The sequence below is a fragment of the Anser brachyrhynchus genome (genome assembly GCF_964034855.1).
Source record: "Anser brachyrhynchus genome assembly, chromosome: 1".
NCBI lineage: Eukaryota > Metazoa > Chordata > Aves > Anseriformes > Anatidae > Anser > Anser brachyrhynchus.
In genome coordinates, this window is record NC_137694.1 from 76,613,512 (window position 1) to 76,634,785 (window position 21,274).

Sequence of the window (21,274 nt, forward strand, 5' to 3'; positions counted from 1 at the left end):
ATATGTGGTGCCTCAGGCCAAGACACGAGGGGTGGATGAACTTTGTGTTGCCTGTCTTGGAAGTGGGAGAACTCTGTCTACCTGCATTTACTCCCGACACAAGATAGGAGCAATTAGGAGGAATTTTCTTGTAGTCAATGAAGCTGCACTGGTGCATGTGAACATAAGGACCAGTATTTCTACTTTGCCTTCTGCCTTCTCCACAGCTGCACAAAAGGAATCTTCCACTTTGTGCTCCCTACTCTGCATGGACAGTGCCATAAAATTGTAACAGCCTTTTTTCTTCTGTCAGATTACAAATGCATCATTGGCTTCCTCCTAGCTTTCAGCATTATTGCTCTCCATACGTCTCTCTCCTGGTGAATGTTATTTCCTCTCTGATGAATTAGTTCACCATTTTCCAAGAGCTGCATCTCACTTATTTCCTGACCATACTTCTAAGCCCTCCAGGGCTCTTTGTATTATTTCTCTTGTCCTCATTTGTGTTCCCCTACCCTCTCCTCTCACCTTAATGTTATCTACATCTTTTATTAACCAGCTGTTTTATTCCCCCTTCCACATCACAAGTGGAGATGCTCCATGAAATGAGAACTACCTGTCATCCCTATAGGGAACATATGAGACACAACCCGCTTGTCTGTTATTATTCCTTGTTTACAGTCTTTCAGATGGCTCCTGTGACAGTATTTATATCTAAGCCAGTGGGAGATAATATTTGAGAGGCACTTTATCAAACGCTTTCCTGAGTCCCAGCTCTTTGATGCCTGCTGCTCTCCCTGCTCTCACCCATTTTGAAATTCTGTGGACTTTGTATTCATTTTTCTCATGGACTTAGTCTTTGTAAACCCGCTCCATGCAAATGTTTCCATAAAGAGATCTGTGTAACTCTTAAGACATTACAGGGAGAGCCATGAAAAGATACCTTTGAAAGACAGAAAAAAAGCCACAGTTGTGATCAGAGCTCTAAAGCTGTTTCCAAATAACAAGTTATACCATACTATTTGGCTGTGCTTGGGGAGAATAACTCTAAATAAATATTGAAAGATAAAAGAGATTGCCTTCCCCTTTATGCATTTCTTTGTATTGCATGAACTGTTTTCCAGTGGGGATTGAATCACATCTTGTCTCATACAGAAAGCAAGAGAAGTCATTAGCTCTGCTAATTGTTTAAGATAAAAAAGCAACGACAGTTTGCTTTGCGTGTGGTTAAACTTGTTAAATGCACAAATTAAGCAATTCTTTTAATTCTCATTTGATTCATTATTCCTTCATGCCAGCACACTAACACTTTTTTTACTCTGCTCACTTTGTGTTAGCATGAACACAGTGTGAACACAATTTAGTAATACGTCTATAAAGAGTTGATGAATAGTATGTCTAGATCTGATTTGTAGTGAAGCCACAGTATGAGCATACACAAACTCAGTAGAAATTTATGGATTGGGCCAACAAGGATATTTTGGTGTTATTGTTTACCATCAAGTTTAATTTATATTAATTTGCTTTTCAGATTATTTGAAAATGATGAAATCACCTTGAAGATTGTATGTTTAATTAGATTGTTAACTAATATCTTACTGAGAAATGTAGGGTTGCTGAGAAACCAGGATTTTCAGCTGCATCAGGATTTGCTGCATCAGGATTTTCAGCTATCAGTAGTGTGCAAGGAGAGTGACAGTATTCTCACACGTCTTGGCACTGATGCTTGGAGACAGCCACAGTGTGTTGTTCAGTGTTGCCCTAACCTCTCCCTGACTTTCGTACCTGAGCAGTGTGAAAGACGGTATATTTTGGCGGTGACCATTTTGCAGAAAATAATAGAAGTGGATGCTGATACTTGAAATTTTGTGCATGGGTATTGAAAATGATCAACATGTTGCACTAAGTGAATGTGCTACGTACTGAGGATGAGCTCAGTGAACACCCTGGCCTGTAAAGCATTCTGGATCTCAGCTGAGCCCTGGCATTCCAGGCCTACAGCTAGTATGTATGCAACGTTTCCCAGCCTTCAGCAAAGAAAGATCTGAGCCTTCTGCCAGGACTTTTTCAGTCATATTCTTCTAGTATAAAATCTATTGGCATACAAACAAACAGATTTGCACTTCTGGAGATAAGCTTTTCCCAACATACTAAGTGCATCAATCTGTAACTTTCTTGAAGACTTAGGAACTTAGAAAGACTTTAATTCTTGGCATATTTCAGGGCTTAAAATGTCCTGTTGCTACCTCTACCACATAAGAGAGGACCAGTTCAACTGGCATCCTAATGGCAGGTCACAGGTGTATGGCTGATGCACACTGTGCTACCAAGAGCACTGACATTTTTTCTCCCCTTCGCAATGTGCAGCATTGTGTATATTATAGAAAATTTTGGATTCTTTTCCAACAGACCATATTAGCACACTGCAGAGGTAAGTACAGCATCACTGCACGCTGACCTCTCCTCCATGCACTTAAGCATTTTAGCTCCAGTCCCCAAGGAGTTGGTCCGGTATTTTGAAAGGTAAACTAGCTTGCTTAAAAAAAAGCTTTAAAGTCTTCAGTGAACATCTCCTTAGAGTTGTTATTCCTTCAGTAAAACTAACAAAAGTCTGTTGCCATTCAGGGAATAGCTGGCTGTACAAGTCCTTAGAGAAGTCCTTGACATCTCAGTTTCCCCACTGTCTCTCTCCTTCTTGTTACATATAGGGCTTTTGCATGGGACTAAAAGCCACAGGTACACACAGAGAGAGTGCAAAAATGAAATGGGTTTGGAGAAAAAAATTCCAAAGGTGCCTTCCTATCCTGTGCCCATCATAGGTATTGTCCTGAGGCACTGCTGGAGTTCTAGGACTATAATGATGTAGAGATCGACTGTGGATTTAAGTCACAGCATTTTACATCTGCTTTGTGCATGTGTAAATGATGACTTACAACCAGATCATGAAGGATCGGTCTCTGCACCAGCAGTTAGCAATGTTCTTGAGCACAGCTGGCCATCCCTTCAGTTGCACTGACACGATGGCTTGCAGAGACTGCCAAAAAGTCTCCGAATAAAATAATGGGGGGGGGGGTCTGAATGTGAGCAGTTTTTCCGCCTGGTTTTGCTGCCAAAACCCCTCTGAGGCTCTGTGTCTCTGGGAAGCTGTCTCCAAGTCTCTCCTTGCTGACATGAAGCACTAATAGTCCAGGACTGAGCGGGAAGAGGGACGCACTGGAGTTCCCAAAGTTTGCAGGAAGGGAGAGAAGAGGCAGCGAAGTGTTTTGCTCACGTGTGTCCTCTCTAGCCGTAGAGGGGGCAGCTCCCCGTCAGACTCCACTCTCAAATCTATCAATGCCAGCAGCAGCCTGGAGGCAGCCTGGCTGTCATGAACAAGTGAGACTCAATGCTGCAGTGCACAGCTGAATTATTTGGGGTGGGTGGGCAGAATTTGTCACACTGTCAGTGAGGATTTTGCTATGTTAAGCAAGCACATAAACTGTCTGGGGTGTTGTATCAACCTTTACTCTACACACAGACATCTGTGACTTAAACTTACTGGAAGAAGACAAATACTGCAAGGGAAAAAGCATTACACACACAAAAGACAAAGAAAAGACACTGCACCAATGCTAAGTAATCAAATTAATTGCAGTGGATGCTGCATGAAAAGCTGAACGATTCTTAGACTTCGCTCACAACCTGTCTAATGAGACCTATGGTGAGTATTACAGACTGGGACTGAGTGTTTAAATGCACTTTCTTGACATGTGCACTACTAAAAGGAACAGTCAAGTAATAAATATGTTTTCCAGTGCTTAAGGGAGATTTGAGTGTTCCCCTGCTCATGCAAGAAGTCCCTGGTCTTACTGCAGATGCAAAACAGACCCCGCTTTGCTGCAATTCTGAAACAACAGGTGGACGGAATCTCAGTCTTGTAGCACGGAGCCTCCCTGAGTTTACAATAACGAGTTAATAATGGAGGTCTGTCTTTCTCCAGGAACGTAAAAACAATGAGAGGCAGGAGGAGAAAAGTATACTGATGAACAGGAGGAATTTTCTAAACTTACAAAGGGAGTCAGCTACACAACTCCCAGTAATCATAATAGGCTAAATACACAAGACAGCCTTGAAGCTTGTAGTCTATATAGATTTAGGAAAAAAAAAAAAAAAAAAAAAAGCAAATGGTACACTGATGGCTTTTTTGCCCCACAAAGAATCTTTTAGTTTCTGATGGTAACAGATGCTACCTAAGAGTGAAAGATAAATAGAATATACTAATTTCAGTTCATTTTTTTTTTAATCAGTTGAAAAGCATGGCATAAAAGATAAGATGGCAGTACTGTAAGTATTCTGCCTGTGGTATGTTTATTTACCATTAATTACTGACATCTAGCCTAGTTGTTGGAAACATACGTATTTTTTCAACTAAGCAATGCTTTTACACTTTCAGATCTATTTCTGTTCTTTCAGTGCTGTGGGAAATGTGAAAATTGCTGAAGTTGATCCAGATGGTCATTTTATAAAGATCCTGAACTGTGCCCCTGAAAAAGAGGAAAACATTGGGAATTATGTCTTGAAGCAGGACATCCAAGGTCAGCCAGTGGCTGAATTTTGCTTTCCCCCTGAGACCAGGATGGGAGCCAACTCCACTGTCACGGTGAGTGGGGGGAACCTGAGTGTCTTTCTTCAGTCTCTGCCTAGCAGACTAGGGTTCACTCTTAGCCTAGCAGTACAGAATCAAACTTTTAATCAAATCAATCAAATACAAAATTTGTATTTTCAGAAGGGCTAACACTCATAAATAATGATGAATTCAGAAGGAGCAAATAGTGTCCACCACCAATACAAGCCTGGCGTTTTCATGACGTATCCATCATTTTGTATTGCCCAGCAACGGAAAGTTATCCTGAAAAGTTCTTGTTTGATATGTTCCTGTTTCCAACCATTACTCCCATATATCTCCCCATACTGTCAGATTATTGTCAGTTGCGTCAGTGTTTGCTAACTGAGAAGATGAACCGAAGGGTTGAATTGGAAAACTACAATTAATAGAACTGGAAAGAAAATGAGTCTTACACATTGCTACTGATGCCATGCATCCCACATGCCATTACTATGGTTTTGTGCATACTCTGAGATGTTGCTGTAGTAGGATTTCAACTGAGAACTTTTTAAAAAGTGATATTACTTTTTAGTCTGTGCCCACTATCTGAGGACAGCTGTTTTCCAGCAGAGAAAGCCATAAAGCAGCAATGAGATATTGTTCCTGGCTTTGCCTTGTGTGACTTTAGGCAAAACAATGACACTCCGTGCCTTAACTTCCCACTCTATAAAATGATGTGCTTTCCTTTGATGTCATGCCAGAGCTATATGTTAAAAACTCAGTGCATGGGCTGCTGCTTTTCAAAAACGACTTCTCCTCCAGAGAGTTAGATGTAGCTTTTTGCCAACTTGAATAAGAGATAGAGAGGTAGGTAGAACCTACAATGCCAACAGTCAAATGGTTGGGGTTGTTCAACCGGGAGAAGAGAAGGCTCCGTTGAGACTTTATTGCAGCCTTTCAATACTTAAAGGGGGCTTATAAGACAGATGGGGAGAGGCTTTTTACTAGGGTCTTTAGTGGTAGGGATAATGGTTTTAAACTAAAAGAGGGTAGATTTAGATTAGATACAAGGAAGAAGTATTTCACAGTGAGGGTGGTGGGGCACTGGAGCAAGCTGCCCAGAGAAGCTGTGGACGCCCCATCCCTGGAGGTGTTCAAGGCCAGGCTGGATGGGGCTTTGGGCAACCTGGTCTGGTGGGAGGTGTCCCTGCCCATGGCAGGGGGGTTGGAACCAGATGGTCTTTAAAAGGAAGCTAATGATGTGCTTTCCTTTGATGTCAAGCCAGAACTATATGTTAAAAAAAAATCAGTTAAATATTCAGATGATTTTATAATTCTATAATTCTGTGATCCATGGTAATGAAAAAGGGTCGGACGTGAATTAAACCAAAGCTGGTTTTGGAACTGACCAAAACTCAGTTGTAGCTGTAGCTAAGGAGTATCTGCCAGTATCTGCAGCCAGCCTCCTGTAACCTCTGGGATGAAAATACCAAGTACTGTACCCACACTCAGAGCAGACACAGCCTTTCCAGAACTGGCTGCCTGTCTGGCTGCAAGACGCTTTGAAGAGCTCTCCAGAAATTTCAGTTAACTGGTTCTGAAGCACCAACCATCAAAAAAGAAGTGGTCCTTTCTGAAATGCTGTGATCAGTACTAAGGTCATTTACATGGTTACTATTCCCTTTATCGCTAAATGGCTTTTGGGTGGACAACTGCCTGAGGTAGAAGGTTCACCACAGCTGCTGTTTCAGCAAATGGAAGCAGAAGTTTTCTGCTGGTTTATTAATTTCAAAGGTTCTATTCAAGTTGCCAACTCTTGCATCTAAAATTCATTTACAATAGCATCTGTGCCAGAGAGCCAGCTATGCAGGACTTCCAGGCCCCAGCTCTCTGTGAGAGCAACAGATGAACCAAGGCGAAATGTTCAAGTTAGATGCCAGAGTAGATGGTTGGAGTATAGCCCGAAGCCTCTTTTACCACCAGTGCTTATTTTCTTTTTTGACGTGAAAATTGAGGCCTCACAGAATACAAGAAGTCCACGTTCATCACCAAGTTCAGGGCAGCCCTGCATGAGCTCTCCTACAAGAAAGCTGGAAATGCAAGCTGGCAGGAGCTCAGAAGAGCCACAGTCACTGCTGTCTTCTGGTGTATGTCTGAAAAAGCCACAAATATACTTTGACAGAGTGCCGTATGATGAGCACTTTTGGAAGAGAGCTTTTTTTTTTTTTCCCCAAGGTATTTTTCCTTTAAAATTGAACGAGAATTGTTTTGGCTCCCAGGAAGAGGTTGGAGCCATTTTCTCACAGATGGCAAATGCCAAATCCTTTAGGAATAACACTTGCAAAAGCATGTTGTGGTTGTCTTATATAAGAGAAATGCTTTCGTAACAGGTCCTTTTGCTGCTGTGCTTGTGATAAAGGTCACAGATAATTGTGTTCAATTTATAAAGCACAGCATTGTTAAACCTTTTGTATGAGGATAAAAGTACAAAAAACTTCTAGTCCCCAGCTGAGACTGCTTCTCCCTGAACAGAGGGAATCCAGAATCAAGCGGAGACTAGAATTTTAAAGCTGATATCACAGATTTCTTCAAATGCCCCTGGTAATTTAGCAAATAAAAGAAACTGCCTATTTTTAATCTTACTCTCAGCAAGCCAGACCAAAAAGTCCTGGATTTACTATCATACCTTGAAAACTGTGCTTTTGTTAATCTCTGTTAATCCACAGGAGAGGTACTTGAAAATAATCACTATAACTAAGCTGCAAGTCTTGAAATACAGTTCTTTCAGCTTTGATTTCACAGATCAAATGGTGACCAGCATTACAGAAATCAAAAAGGAAAAGGAAAACCTGATGTTTTTACTGAGTCCCAGCATTATATAAATATCCAGGAGCCATTTTGACTTTAAAGTGCTGACTGTTTGATCTTTGCAGGTTTGGGCAGCAGATGCTAAAGTGCTTCACAGACCTCCCTCAGATTTTCTTTGGAAGGGCCTGGAGACATTTGGGACAAGCCTCAACTGTGCTACCTTTCTCTGTGACCCCAATGGTCAAGAGAGTGCCCTGAGCAAAGCCACTGTGTTCCCATACCCAGAAAGCTCTCTTGCTGGACTTCCTTCAGAAGTTTAGGGTGATTTTGTTTAACTCCTTGTAGAACTAAGTCCAAGCAATCCAAGTATAGAAAAGCTGTGATTTCTGTTAACTTCTCTTCAGTATGGATGATAATTAATAGGATCTGAAGGACTGAAGAAAGCAGTAGATTGATGACACACTTGTTGAATGAAGGGCTAAAATCCTCACAACAGTTAAAGCCAAAGCTACAAATATGCAATTTGCCGGCCTATCCTCTGCCACTGTACTTCAGCCATGAAAGATCCAGCTGTGCCAAGGGCTATTCACCCAATGGCTGCCCATGTCACTGGCATGTCAACTAGGTTGAATTTTTTTAGCCAAACTTCTGTTTACTTGGGAATGAGAAAGAGCCCAAGACCATTTTTTACCTGATAGTTGTCCAGTGGCAACTATGATTTTGGTCATTTTTATCTATAGAAACTTGAAGAGGTGACCAGAAGGAAAAGACCTGTGATTTTCATAAGCAGTGTAAGTTGTACAGCTTCCCCAAGGCAGCATAATTTACACCTTACAAACTAGTAAGTGTATGTTGACTTCTAGTATCACATTTTCATATTTACTTCTCTTTAAGCTCAGTTTGTCCATACTTGCTATTACATTGTCCATACAGCCAGGAAATCAGAGGGTGAAAGGGAAACGTGATCACCTCTGCCAGGATTGTTCCTAGCTGGGGTTTTCTGAGGTAGTTCTGGAAGACATTCAGTAATAGATACTCCACTGCGTCCCCCAACAATCTGCTTTAATGCCTTGCTCTCCATATGGTTAGAAAACCTTTCCTAGAGCCCAAACTGAACATCTTCGGTCTTGTTTTTAGTCCATTCCTTAGTGTCCTATCCACTGTGGCCATGGAGAAGAGATTGTTATTTCTTTCTTAACAGCCTTTGACAAACTTGCCAAGTTGTCATGTCCCCTTTTGCCTTCTTCGTCTGGCTCACTTAATTGGAGCAGTGGAATTTCAAGCCTCTTACATGATGATTCTACCCTAAGTATATTTAAAGACTGGAAATTGATTTCAAAGACCAAAGAAAAAAAATCTGGAATTTGATGCTTGTCATTACTATTTATCTTCCAAATGAAATATGATTCAGAAATACATTGGAGCGCCTACCCCTTCCTGGTTTGTCTACAATAAACAATTATCTTGATGAAAAGATGCAGAATACAAATAAGCAGTGATATGTTTTTTTCAGGCTGTGTCTTGGTACACTCCTCTCTACTGGAACGGAAAGCAAGGATGGCTGACAAAAGAGGAAAGTGGAGACTTTGAGAATGTTGTTGTACCAACTTTCTCAACAGCAAAGCAAAAAGAAGAATGGGAGGAGAAACAGGAATTTACAGTAACTGATAAAGAGTGGAAGAGGGCTGACTCAGAACAAACAAGAAAAAAAGGACAAAGCTTCATTAAAAGATATCTGACATTCATTGAGTGTACTTTGCAATTACAGTATTGTGCCAGACTAGCTTTGTAAGTGGATGCTTTTAAGTGAGCATCTTGTAAAGCAATTTTTAGAAGGTCTGGAATTTTGAAAATAAGGATTAACCTTAACCCCTTCAAACAGGTATCCAGGCAGCCCCAAATTCCTGATAGGAGTGCGTTCATTGTCAGTCAAGACTAAGTGAAAAGTAAAATTCAAGTAAAATTCTTCTTAAATTTTTAACAATTCAGGTTGAGCATTCAAGTCTCAGTCATGCACCCCTGAGCAGAGTCATTGGCTATTTTAAATAAGGAACACAGTTTTGGATTTTATTTTTTTTTTCTAAGTCCCCTCCAGAATGTTTGTTCCATGGACTTTAGAGCCAGGTTCACAACAGAAAAGCATGTGCAAAGGAGTGCATGTGCATGTGCAAAATTTTATATTTTAAAAATAAAGGATTAGCCAATCTGGATATATTTATATTTTACACAAAAAAAAAAAAAAAAAAAAAAAAAGTGGGTGCCTCTTCTCATGTTGAAGTAATGGCTTTTCTCTAAATTTCTTTAGATTCTAGCTGGAGATGTTCAGAACGTTGAACAGTTTTCAACGTCAATTGGACTGGCTGTTCTTTACAAGCTTTGTTCTTAAAAATAGCTAAATCACTTTTGCTCAATCTCTCCAAAGAGACTAACTCAGAGGCAGGGAGAAATTATGTAAAAATTCAGTGCAAGGAGTTCAAGTCTGGCAGAATTATAAGCAATGGCAAATGGTAAATTATAATGTGATATGTCAAACAATATAGAAGTTGCAGTTCTTCCACCTACAACTAAATGCAGAATGTGGTAAATGTGTGCTGTTTGTTAAACAGATAGCATAAATTTAGTGTATATGTGCAGTAAACACAGTAAATCTATGCAAAATGCAATCATAAATATGATAATTCAATACAATAAATAATGCAGTAATAAATACAATATGGATGAATTTTTAATATTCTGTACACATACTTGCATGTGACAAATGTGTGAAATATACACGGTAAAGTTAATTGAATTTCTCTTTACAGGGAAAAAAAGACCTTTGCATGCCTGTTTCCTAATCAGAGTGCCTGGTGCCAAAGTCCAGACTCTCCCACCCACCCTCACTTTTCTCTGGTTAGACCACTAACCCTGGGGAATGACGGCAGCAGCTTGTGCAGGCAGTCTCGGTGTCAGTCGTCAAGGCCTGACCCCGTGCCAGGTGAGTTCAGGAGCCAACACAGTATGGGCTGCAGCAGGCACAGTGGTGATGCAGTGGAGTTTCTGACACGAACTGTTGAGTACTTGAAATGCATATATCTTACTACCTGGATGTACCTCCATGCTCTATAGCAGTGCTCTCCAAACTGTTTTGACTGAGCACCCCTACCTGTAAAAAAACTTTGAGCACACATCCCCAGTATATGCATTTTTATTTATTTATAAATTATATGCATTTACTACTGTAATAATATGTATATTATAAAAACTACACAAAAATAGAAATTAAAAAAGGATGAGATAAAGATGAACAAAATGCTATATTTTAAGTATTTTAAATTTTTCTTTTATTTATTAATAGTACAAAAACATTTTCTTTCCATACCCCAATGGATTGTCTTGCACGCCCCCTGGAAGACCAGTGCTCTGTAGAGCTGCATATGTTGGGAAAATGGAGGGAGGCTATTGCTACTAATACTAATGTTTTTATAAAGTGAGACAAAATATTAGGAATCAACAAAAGAAAGAGACCCTTACATTGGCAGTGAATTGCTAATTAGGCAGTGGTGAGAAAGCTAGTGTTTAATTTGGGTGCTTCAAATCCAGAAAGCTGTTGACATACTGGAAATAGTTCAGGGGAGGATGACAAAGTGAGTGTCTGAGGAGATTGATTCATGAAGATTAAAAAGACCTAGATGTGTGTTTGACAAGCAAGGTGATCGTCATGCAGAGGGGCCCCAAGCTCCTCTGCAAGAGAGAAAACTCTTCGATCCAAGAAATAGAGCTGGAGGGAATATCAACAAGTGAAAAGCAGGGAGGCTTAAGTTGCATAGGTATGTAAAACGGAGATTTAATGATCTGTAGTGTAGTTTTCCAGTTGTGCTCATTGCTCCATTTAGCATTTTAAACCACTGACAAATTTCAAGTGCTCAGTTCCCATTAATTTTAAAGGAACTGGGTATCCAGCTCCTGAGGACAGCTTTGTGACACTTCTTTATTTAGTGAGCGTTTAGAACTAGGCCAGTCAAATTCTTTGAATGTACTAACAAGGTCAGTCTGTGACTGGTGTGGATAGGAGACCATGTAGTTGTCAGGAATTTTTGCCCATTTCTAGGAGTGCCAGCCTATGAAAAGCCTTTCAGCTTGAGCTAGGAAAGTGTTTATGCTTAGCTTTACCTGAATAATAACCATGCAGGAACATCCTTCTCAAATGCCAAATCCAGGCAAGGCAGATTAAGACCTGATGGAGTGAGTTCATGGTTTGTTTCCTGCTCTGTCGTAATGGTAGCATCATCTGTTTGAAAGATTTTTCCCGTTTCTTAAAACTTGATTTGGCTCTTTCTGTGTTGTTCTGATCTTCTGCAGAGCTGGGTCTCCCATATCTCCTCTGCTTGTTTCCCAGACAGGGAAAAGCTGGGAAGAAGTTGGCACTTGTCAGCTGGGGCTCCTGGTGGCATCAGAGGTTGTGTTCCAATACACAAATGCTGTGGACAAAGAGGAGACAGTCTGTAGAGCAAAACCCTTGGTGTTGAGGATCTGGCCTTCAATCTGGCCTTCACCCTATACATATTTTAAGGATGGTTTAGTTTGTCCCAACTCTAGGCTGGTCCAACAGACCATGAGGGGGCACCTACATCTGCACAGTGCAGGTCCTTTTTGGGTATGGAACTTCCCAGGCTGCTGTGACACCCACTCATGCTCACCACTGGACTGCTCAAAGTAGTTTCCATCTGAACACCCATTTGTAGCCAGAGTAATTGAGGTGCAGCTGCTCTGGAGAACATCTTGTGGCTTGGTTTCATTCAAGAGGAATCCAGCTCATGCACTCAGTACTGCTCCATGATGCAAACCTGAGTGCCATGGGCAGGGAGAGTGGCAACTCCACTGCAAGGGAACAGTCCTCTTCGGACCCAGAGCACAACATGCACACACAGGATGTCCCTCAGTGCTTCTCCTGGGAGCCAAAGGGAATTTGCTGACACAGCTGGGGTGAACTGCACACAGTCTTCTTTGCTGCATTCCTGTCTCTTGTCACATCCCTGCAGATGGAGGCCAGCGCTCTTGCCACAGGCTACATTTGGTTTCAGTTTTCAAGATTTTTTTTTCCTTGCAACCATTAAGGCTAAAACTATTCTCAGTAAAGCAAGCAACGTGAAACCAAAGCAAAACACCTCTTGAGACTATAATGCAATCATGTCCGCAGGCTGCAGGCATAGAGACAGGGCCTGCCCACTGATCTGTCTCCGGAGTGTGGGAACTCTGGAGGCAGAACTCAAGGCATGGTGGTCTGCCATGCATTAAATGTGTCTGATTTTCTGTAGGTAATCTCATGCAACTTGCATACCCTTAGTCTCTGTTTCTCAGATCTTTGCAAAAGATAATTCAGTTCTATTTACTTATGGTTCATTTGCAGTTCTTTTCACTACTGAATTATGAAATTATTCCTCTTAATACTGACAGGAAAGTTAATAATATCCAAGATATCAGATTAAAAATTAAATATGAGTACAACCATTATTTTCCTCTGATAAATATTCATGTGTAGTACATATTACTGCAGGATTTTTCCATAAATGAATATAGAGAGAGATGTAGGCATCATCCTTATTTTATTACAAAGCAAAAGTTACAAGATCTTTAGGCAGATTTATATGTGTACTTAGACATTATTAATGATGGTGGCAGAATGATGATTTTCAAATATATGATGGAATGATGTTTTTGAATATACGACTACTTTATTATTATTTTTTCTTTTGATTTTTCTTTCATTGCTTCAAAACTGTGAGCAACTGCAGTACACAGTAGTATGGATAAATACAGTCTTGCTTAGTTCTTGGTTCACGAAAGCTTCCCTGTTCAGAAAGGACTCTTCAACTTGTTCATAAATGCTTTCTAATATCAGAGACTTACAGAAATCAGTGTTGCTAACTTCACGTTTATTTTCTGCTGCAAACACACTTTTAATCATTATTAAGTAGGATATTTATTTTCCTAATGCCATAATATAGCAATGTTAGGTCAATGCTATTGAATCAAATTAGTGATTCAAGGTATTTTTACATTTTCCTCTCAGATACTTAATTTTGCTTTTCAAAATCAGTTTAGTATATGATCATATCCCAGAAGTACAAAGGCTCACTCAAAACTGCAAAGAAATGGACCTCACAGATGATAGTTTGATGATATTTGCTTATTAGCTTAAAGTATTTCATTTCTCTTATGTATTCTTTCTAGCTCCTAGCTCTCCTCTGTAACAATCAAACATTATCTTTCTGGCCCCTTTTTTTGGATGTTAATGGCAGCAATCTGCAATATTCCAGTACAGAACAAAGTACATTTGGTGACATGATGGTGTTTAGAGAAGTCTGCCTTGCCTCTCCTTTTGCAACTCAGCATTTGTCCTTTCTAACTGCTACAGAACAGGAGTTGCATTACCCTGTCCCAGTTACTCTTGTAGCTTTACTCTGAGTCCTTGCAGTTGATAAGACAATGGTAGGGTATGTAGTGGCTGTTCCTCTCAGCATCTATCCACCAATATGAAATTTCAGCTGGCACATTATGGTTCCTCCACTTTGGCTTCTGAGTCCCTCCTGAGGCTGTGTACAGTTTTCTTTGCTGCTGACAACAAAAAAAAAAACTCACGAATTATCCATTTCTTGCTATCTTTTCTTTAGAGTCTATTAATTAATCTTTGAACTATCTCTTTGGTTTCCAAGTATCCCCTTTTTCTTAGACTGATAGAAGGGGAAAAGTTGCTCCTGCCATAAGTCACAGTGTTTAAGCCAAGCTCCTTGCATTTCAGGTTCATCATACACCTCCCTTTTTCCTCAGAAACACATTGTTGTGATGATATTTTTGTTGTTGTTGTTGATGATGAATTTCACTCTGAATCAAAAGCTCAGCTGTGAACTTCGCAAGGAGTTTAAAAATAGCCATGGAGCGTATTGTATAGAGAACACTTTGAAGCCTCAGCCAAGACCAATGTATTTTGTGAATCTGAATGTTTCCCTGTTGCTGGGGAGCGTTAATTAAGCTTTCAGTGGCAAATTGAACCTGCAGACAAGAAATGTATTTAGCACACATTTTTCAGTGAAAATGAGCCAATTCCTACAACCTTCTTCTCTAGCAAATGGAGCAAGCCTGTTAGTATTCTTTTTTTTCCCAGCAGTTCTCATGCTTTTTGCCCCAGAAAAAAAGAGTCAGATGAGACAAGATGCACTCATATCATGAGGCATTCATTCTCTTTACTTGCCCAAGGACTTCTGTAGACTGTGGGACCACCCATGTAATTTCCAGTAAACAATGAAAAACGTTTGCAGATTTCTCTTTTTTCTCTTAGGTCTCTGACATATTACAGACAAGGCCGAGCAACAACATCGGCCAGTGTAAATGATGTACAAACACAGATGCACTTTTTGAGTAGCAAGAGGTCAAACAAGATATTACAGTAATATCCTATGGTACGAAATTAAGTCAGCTACTTTCTCCAGTAGATCAGCTAACCAGTGCGGATCTATGAATTGTGCTTATCATTACTAAGACATAAAGGAAGGCACCTCCGTCAAGAAAGAAGGACCTGGGGGTCTTGGTGGATGACAGGTTGACCATGAGGGCAGTATGCCCTGGTGGCCAAGAGGACCAATGGGATCCTGGCATGCGTTAAAAGCAGCATGGCCAGCAGGTCACGGGAGGTGATCCTCCCCCTCTACTCTGCCCTGGTCAGGCCTCACCTGGAGTACTGTGTCCAGTTCTGGGCTCCCCAGTACAAAAAAGACAGGGAACTCCTGGAAAGAGTCCAGCAGAGGGCCACAAAGATGATATGAGGCCTGGAGCATCTTCCCTATGAGGAAAGGCTGCAAGACCTGGGTCTGTTCAGCCTGGAGAAGAGAAGACTGAGAGGGGATCTTATCAATGTGTATAAATACCTGAGATGTGGGAGACGGAGGGATTTGGCCAACCTCTTCTCAGTTGTTTGTGGGGATAGGACAAGGGGCAATGGCCATAAGATAGAGCACAGGAAGTTCCGCACCAATATGCAAAAGAACTTCTTCACGGTGAGGGTGACAGAGCACTGGAACAGGCTGCTTAGGGAGGTTGTGGAGTCTCCCTCCCTGGAGATATTCAAGGCACGTCTGGACACCTACCTGGGCAGCCTGCTCTAAGGAGCCTGCTTTGGCAGAGGGGTTGGACCCGATGATCTTTCAAGGTCCCTTCCAACCCCTCCGATTCTGTGATTCTGTGATTCTGTGATCTCAGCTTGTTCAGTACAATGTCATTCACTCCGGCTGACAGCCATGTGCTCCACTAGTCTGCACCTGTGTGTTTATGTGCCCTCTGCCAGCTTAAGTTCTTCTGTAGCCTTCAAAACCTTAAAAAGACTTTTCAGTTTCTCACTGGGTTAGAAACTTAATCTAGAATTCAAAGGGTCAGTGTAGCTGTGGAAGAGGATGATCCAGTAAAGAAAACAATTCTGTTAGCAGAAAGCTATGAAAGTATCCTGACATCATTTATTAGGTACCAAATGCTCTACCATCATTTTGTCAGAACCATAGGAATTCTGGTTTCTTTTTTGCTGCTTTCTCAGCCATGATATCTTATGACTTGACAGTATGCTTCCCTACCTGCCAGGCAGGATGCCAGTCTGTCAGAATTATTTCCTTATCTATTTGTTGTTTACTGCTTAAAAACCACTGATGTAATGTGCATTTGTGTATCTCTGATGCTCTAGGGTAAAAAAAAAAAAAAAAAAGTTATTCTGACTTAAAATTTTGTAGGAGGGAAAAACTTGGGCAAACCAAAGAGATAAATAATAATTCTTTGTTATCAAATATAGAAAACATGAAATAAATTACATTATGTACAATATCTTTGAATAACATAAGCAAGCAGTGTTCTTTCAACTCACTGTTTCAGTATGAGCTACATTATGAGTACCCCAGTGACACTGAAAACAAATCAAGGATTTATCCATGGTTTTGTTGAGAAGGAGGAGAGGTAAAGGTTGGTGAGAGACTTTCTTAAGACTGCAAGAAACCAAAATACCCCTGCCACTGTTGATGTAGGTGTCCAGAGGTGATGGTAAGGTGTGTGTAGCAGGTATCCTGTCTACAGCCTCAGAAAGTCAGCAACACTGACCTGCTTCATGTATATTAGCATCACTTCCCAGCCCAAACGTCATCACTGCGCTGAGAAGTGCTAACACATTTGGCACTTGCAAACTCTGGCTGCCACTCAGAGATAAATCTGGAGAGTTTCAGTGCTTTTGAGATGTGAGCACTTCTAAGCACACATGTCCCCTGGAAATATCAGCAGAGCTGTCTGAATAAAAGGTACATTTATTGTCCTTTGCTTCTCTTGCAAGCTGATCGCTATGGGAAAACTGTGTTTGCAAGTGTCAGGATGGCTTGTGAAAAAGCAATTCTCTCCCGGATAATTTTGGCAGAACAACCTGACCTTCAAGAAGCCATGACTAAGGATGGCCCTTTATCTTCTTGTCACCCATTACAGCATTCAGTCTGTGACCAAGTCATATAAGGGAGTGATAGAGTCCAGAGATCCACTTCTGGAAATTGCTCTGATATAATAACAATACCCAGCGTTTATGAAATCTCCAAGTGAACTTGCTTAAAGGTGGTGTTCATGACAGTGGAAACATGGAGCCATTTAAAAGGTGATTCTATGGTAAAAGTATGTCCAGGGCTGAGATTAGGTTTGAACACAGCTCAAGGAACTGACAGAAATCCAGGGTCAAGGAGTAAAAATTCTTGTTCCCTGCCTGCCAGGAATTTATGGAGAACTGCAGACAGTGGCAACAGGGATCCAAAGACGTGATGATTTTTCCAGTGAGACTTGCAGAAATGGTATAAGACAGATAGTCTGAGAGCATCAAGTGGAGGGAAAATGACAGTGAGGAGAAAAAAAGACGTGATCTCTGTTCAGAGGCTGCTAAAGCTTTTGAGAAGTACGTTTTGTTCATGGACAGCCAATGCAACTGTGATTCTGGCTTACTGAAATCCAGTTCAACTGAAAATCCTGCAAGAGAGAGATTGATCCTTTAAAGTAAAGGTATCTTAGAGACAGCTAGTGACCTTGCATATTATTGTGTATTTTTCCCAGAGTGGCTTTTATTTAAAAAGTTCTTCCATAAAGTCAGAGGAAACAGGGTTTTTGTTATTAGCATGCTTGTTTCCTAAACTGACTTTCTTTTTAAAGTAAATGTGTGGAAATAATGACTGTTGTCATCAACAGGCACTCTGTATGCAGGAATTAGCCGGAGGAAAGATCCTTCAGTTCCCAGCTGCGAGAGGGGGCAATGCAGAAGAAGGCCTACTCGGTCAGCAAGGGTGAGTAAAGTTTCCATGACTCGGTTTTCAATAGAAACAAACAGCAACAAGAAAACAAAGAAAAGAACTGTAGAGTTTTTAAACCAACGAACAAACCACAATTCTGAATAGAAGAGTTGATCTATTTTGCTGGAAATACTTTTAATTTTCTTTTGGTGAGTAAGACCTATGCCAGAACTACAAATACAAAGTATCTGGGTTTGGGTAATACAACTTAATCACAGCTACACACATGTAAGTCTAGAGAAGTTTATGTTTGCATCTTACCTTTGCTTAAAGTTGTAATTTAGTTACACTGTTCTATCTAGGAAACAGAAGGCACTACCCTACCTAAAGACCTGGTGTGTCTGTTCTGAAGCCCTCACCTGTAAATGTGTAGACCCTCTAGTTTGAGTTGTTGTGAATTCCTCTCTCAAACTTCTTGATTTCTAGACTCATCTCCTGAAGTCAGGTGTTTTGCTTTTTTCTCTGTATTTTTATTTGTACAAAATATCCATAAATATGCAGATGTTGGAAATGTCTTGTGAAATGTTAAGTATTCACATTGCCTATCTCTACTTCTCAGGTTCTGTTATTTAAGCTGCAATAATTGGTGCATTTTTTCCCATCAAGCTATGCACTTATTATTATGGCCTTAATTACAGATTTATACTTTATGTATTGATATTACTCAAAATGGTTAATGTTCTCCAAAGTGCTATATACATTTAGAATGGTGTATAATTAATAATAGTAAGAATAGCCAGCCTATACACATCAGGTAGAAAGAAGAAAAGAAACTGCATGATTACTGCTTGGGCCTATCTGCTCACTGTATACGTGAAGTGTAAAATGACTGCAATAACACATATCTCCTATGGGCACGGTGAGTCAGCAGTGCTTGTGAAAAGGCTTTTCTATCTTGATATGAGAGGTACTTTAGAAGTACAGTGAATTAATGTTTTTCTCAGTGACACTAGATTAAATGCTTTTTGATTAAGACTAACACAGTTCCTGAGAAACTCTCTAAAGTAAAGTGAGTTGGCCACCCAAGAAAACTATGACCAAGTAACTTGCTTGCTAATCTCTAGGTTTGCTACATGATAGTCAGGGTTTAGTGGAACTATTAGAATAGCCAAAGACAACTAAGTGACGTTTTAGAGCTTTATGAGGAGGAAGCCCTTAGTAGTATGGGCTTGATGTTGGTTCGCACTGTAAGAGCTTCACAGCTCAGAAAACATCCTGGGACATGTAATATTATCAGCAGTGACTGACTGTGCACACACAGTTCTGTCAGAGCAAATGAAAATGAGATGAAGTACAGACTTGCTTTAGTTTCAGCAAACAAAACTGAACAGATTTAAGAGAATACTTCAGATTACAGTATGTTAAAATTTTGGCTTGGCACTAGCTTAGCTGACTTGTAGCAGCTCATCAAACCCTGGTTTGAAGCCCTACAAATACATCCTTGCTTCATGGCTGAGTCAAGCTTTCCTTCAGGTATCCCTATCAAAACTTAATTCATCCACATGCAAAATCTTTTTACGTGATAGAGTTATGCTTTCAATCAGGCCAGACTGTCAAGAGCACAAGCTTAAATCCCAAGGGAAGCTCTCATTTGGGCTAGTCACTTACCCATTTTGTGTGGCTGAATTATCTGAACCAGTAGAGATAGAGATAAGCAGATCTATAAGCTCCAGATCTATAAGCTCTTGCACAGGAGAAAGAATAGGAGAAGAGTTCAGTTTGCTACAGCATACGGGACTGTGGGATGTGCTTCTGAAAGTGAGGTGCATACAGCACCTGTGAAGATACGACTCAAGTGTAGCTTTGCAGTGTGGCCTCTCGTGCACATGCAAATCCATGTCCTAATTACCTCAAAGAATAACGATAACTTTATATATTGTACTGCTAGTGATTGTTATAGACAGTTGTTAATTTTTTTCCCAAATGTTATTATGTATTGTGATGCTGTAAAAAGTTATTATTAAGACAACATTTGAGTGGAAAGTCTTTTGACTTACTGTGGTCTTATGTTCTTATAGAAACAATCATAATGCCCATGTAGTCCTAACTTCTCAATCATGAAATCATATAGTAGACAGGAAATTCCAAGACTCCAGAGACTGCTGACTCAGAAACATAGAAGGTTTGATCCCATAAAAAGGTAGTTTTTACATTGGAAATGGGAACAGGCTAAATTAAATCACTGGATGCCTACTATATGAGCAGTCTTATTCCCAACAAGAGTGTCCTTTTTTTGTCTGTGTCACTTTCAACATGGCACAACCTAAACAAGAAAATAATCCTCTTTATTTTGAAGTGAATATCTATAGAAGCAGCTAAAACACTATAACTTCAGTCATACAGCTGTACTAGGAAGTTCTTCCACACAGACCACCTTACTAAAGACCTCCTATAGGCAACATGTCTTTTGCTATCTAGTCAACGTATGGGAATGTCTGTGAGTGTGAACTGAACTCAGGTGACTTGAGAATGACATGAAACTCCTGTTTTCCCCCCTGAAATCTGATATTGAGGAATCCTGATTCCAGTAATCAAGAGGATTTACCCTTGGAATTAAATAGGCAAGACGTGCCTTTTTTCTGAACAGAAAAGTAATCGTTTCTATTTCAGTAAGTATGGGGAAAGCTTAGGATATTTGAGAAGTGACATTTGATTACTTGATGGGGCCAGATGAGAAGTGTAGCTGTCCATCCCTGTGCAGCTCTCTGCTTTGTGGGTAAGAAAAAGCAGAGTAGAGATGACAGCTACCAGAAACCAGAGGGTGGGAGAAGGGACTAGCTTATCTGCAAGCCTGTGTGCTTGCAGGTGTGGGGGAGAAGGAGCCCTTTCTCCACCGTTGCAGTCCCCGCAATTCTTTATCATGAGGAGTCTTAGTGAACGGGTGCATATATATTTTAAATCTAGAGTTCGAGTCAGCAAGGTCCTGTGGTTGATAAGCAATCCACCTGCCTTTCTGTTTGGTTTTTCTGCAGTACCTATTGTTATGTTCTGAGGCAACGTAATGGAAACAATCCAGACAAGCTGGGCACAGGCACACAGTCAATTGTCAGAATACTCATGCAGAACTACTCTTGATATCCTCCTCAGTGCATTTCAGGTTGTCTGGAATAGCTCAGGAACAAGTGACACTCCAGATTACTGTCAGAGAGATGATGGAGCAGACAGTACCTTTTTTTTATTATTTATTTATTTCCTTCCACTACAGTGCAAATACCTTTGCAGTCATGCCCAGTGCTGAGACTAAGTGGCTACAGCCGTGGGGATGCTAATGACTGGGATTTAATTGTCAAGGCTCTCTCACCTGTGTGTCAGCAGCATGGATTGTTATGACCAAGTTGTCGTGAGCAGATTGCAACCCATGTGGGACATGTTCATAGGTCTCAGTTTAGTCCCTAGCAGAGAACCCACCACTTTGTGGGGTGTTAGTAGCAATCCCAACAGCAAAGAATTGACTGTATGGGCACTAGAAGGGAGGCAAATGGGGCAATGTTAAGAAAATTTAGATGGGTAACATAAAAGTACTCTTTTCAACTACGTACCCTGCATTGTAGATTTATGAATTTAAGAACTTTTG

General features: G+C 40.5%; 1 protein-coding gene across 2 annotated transcripts in view; it reads left to right on the plus strand.

The window, feature by feature from the left end:
• Positions 1 to 21,274, plus strand: part of LMNTD1 (lamin tail domain containing 1) — a 213,958-nt gene that overhangs the window by 165,111 nt on the left and 27,573 nt on the right. For both annotated transcript variants that reach the window (XR_013948842.1, XM_080586096.1), the window contains 4 exons: positions 4,432 to 4,618; positions 8,886 to 9,101; positions 10,175 to 10,349; positions 17,600 to 17,694. Coding sequence is in view for 1 of the 2 variants with exons in the window: in XM_080586096.1 (XP_080442222.1) it covers positions 4,432 to 4,618; positions 8,886 to 9,101; positions 10,175 to 10,349; positions 17,600 to 17,694 (673 nt within the window). In the remaining variant the exon portion in view is untranslated. The remainder of the gene's footprint in view (positions 1 to 4,431; positions 4,619 to 8,885; positions 9,102 to 10,174; positions 10,350 to 17,599; positions 17,695 to 21,274) is intronic.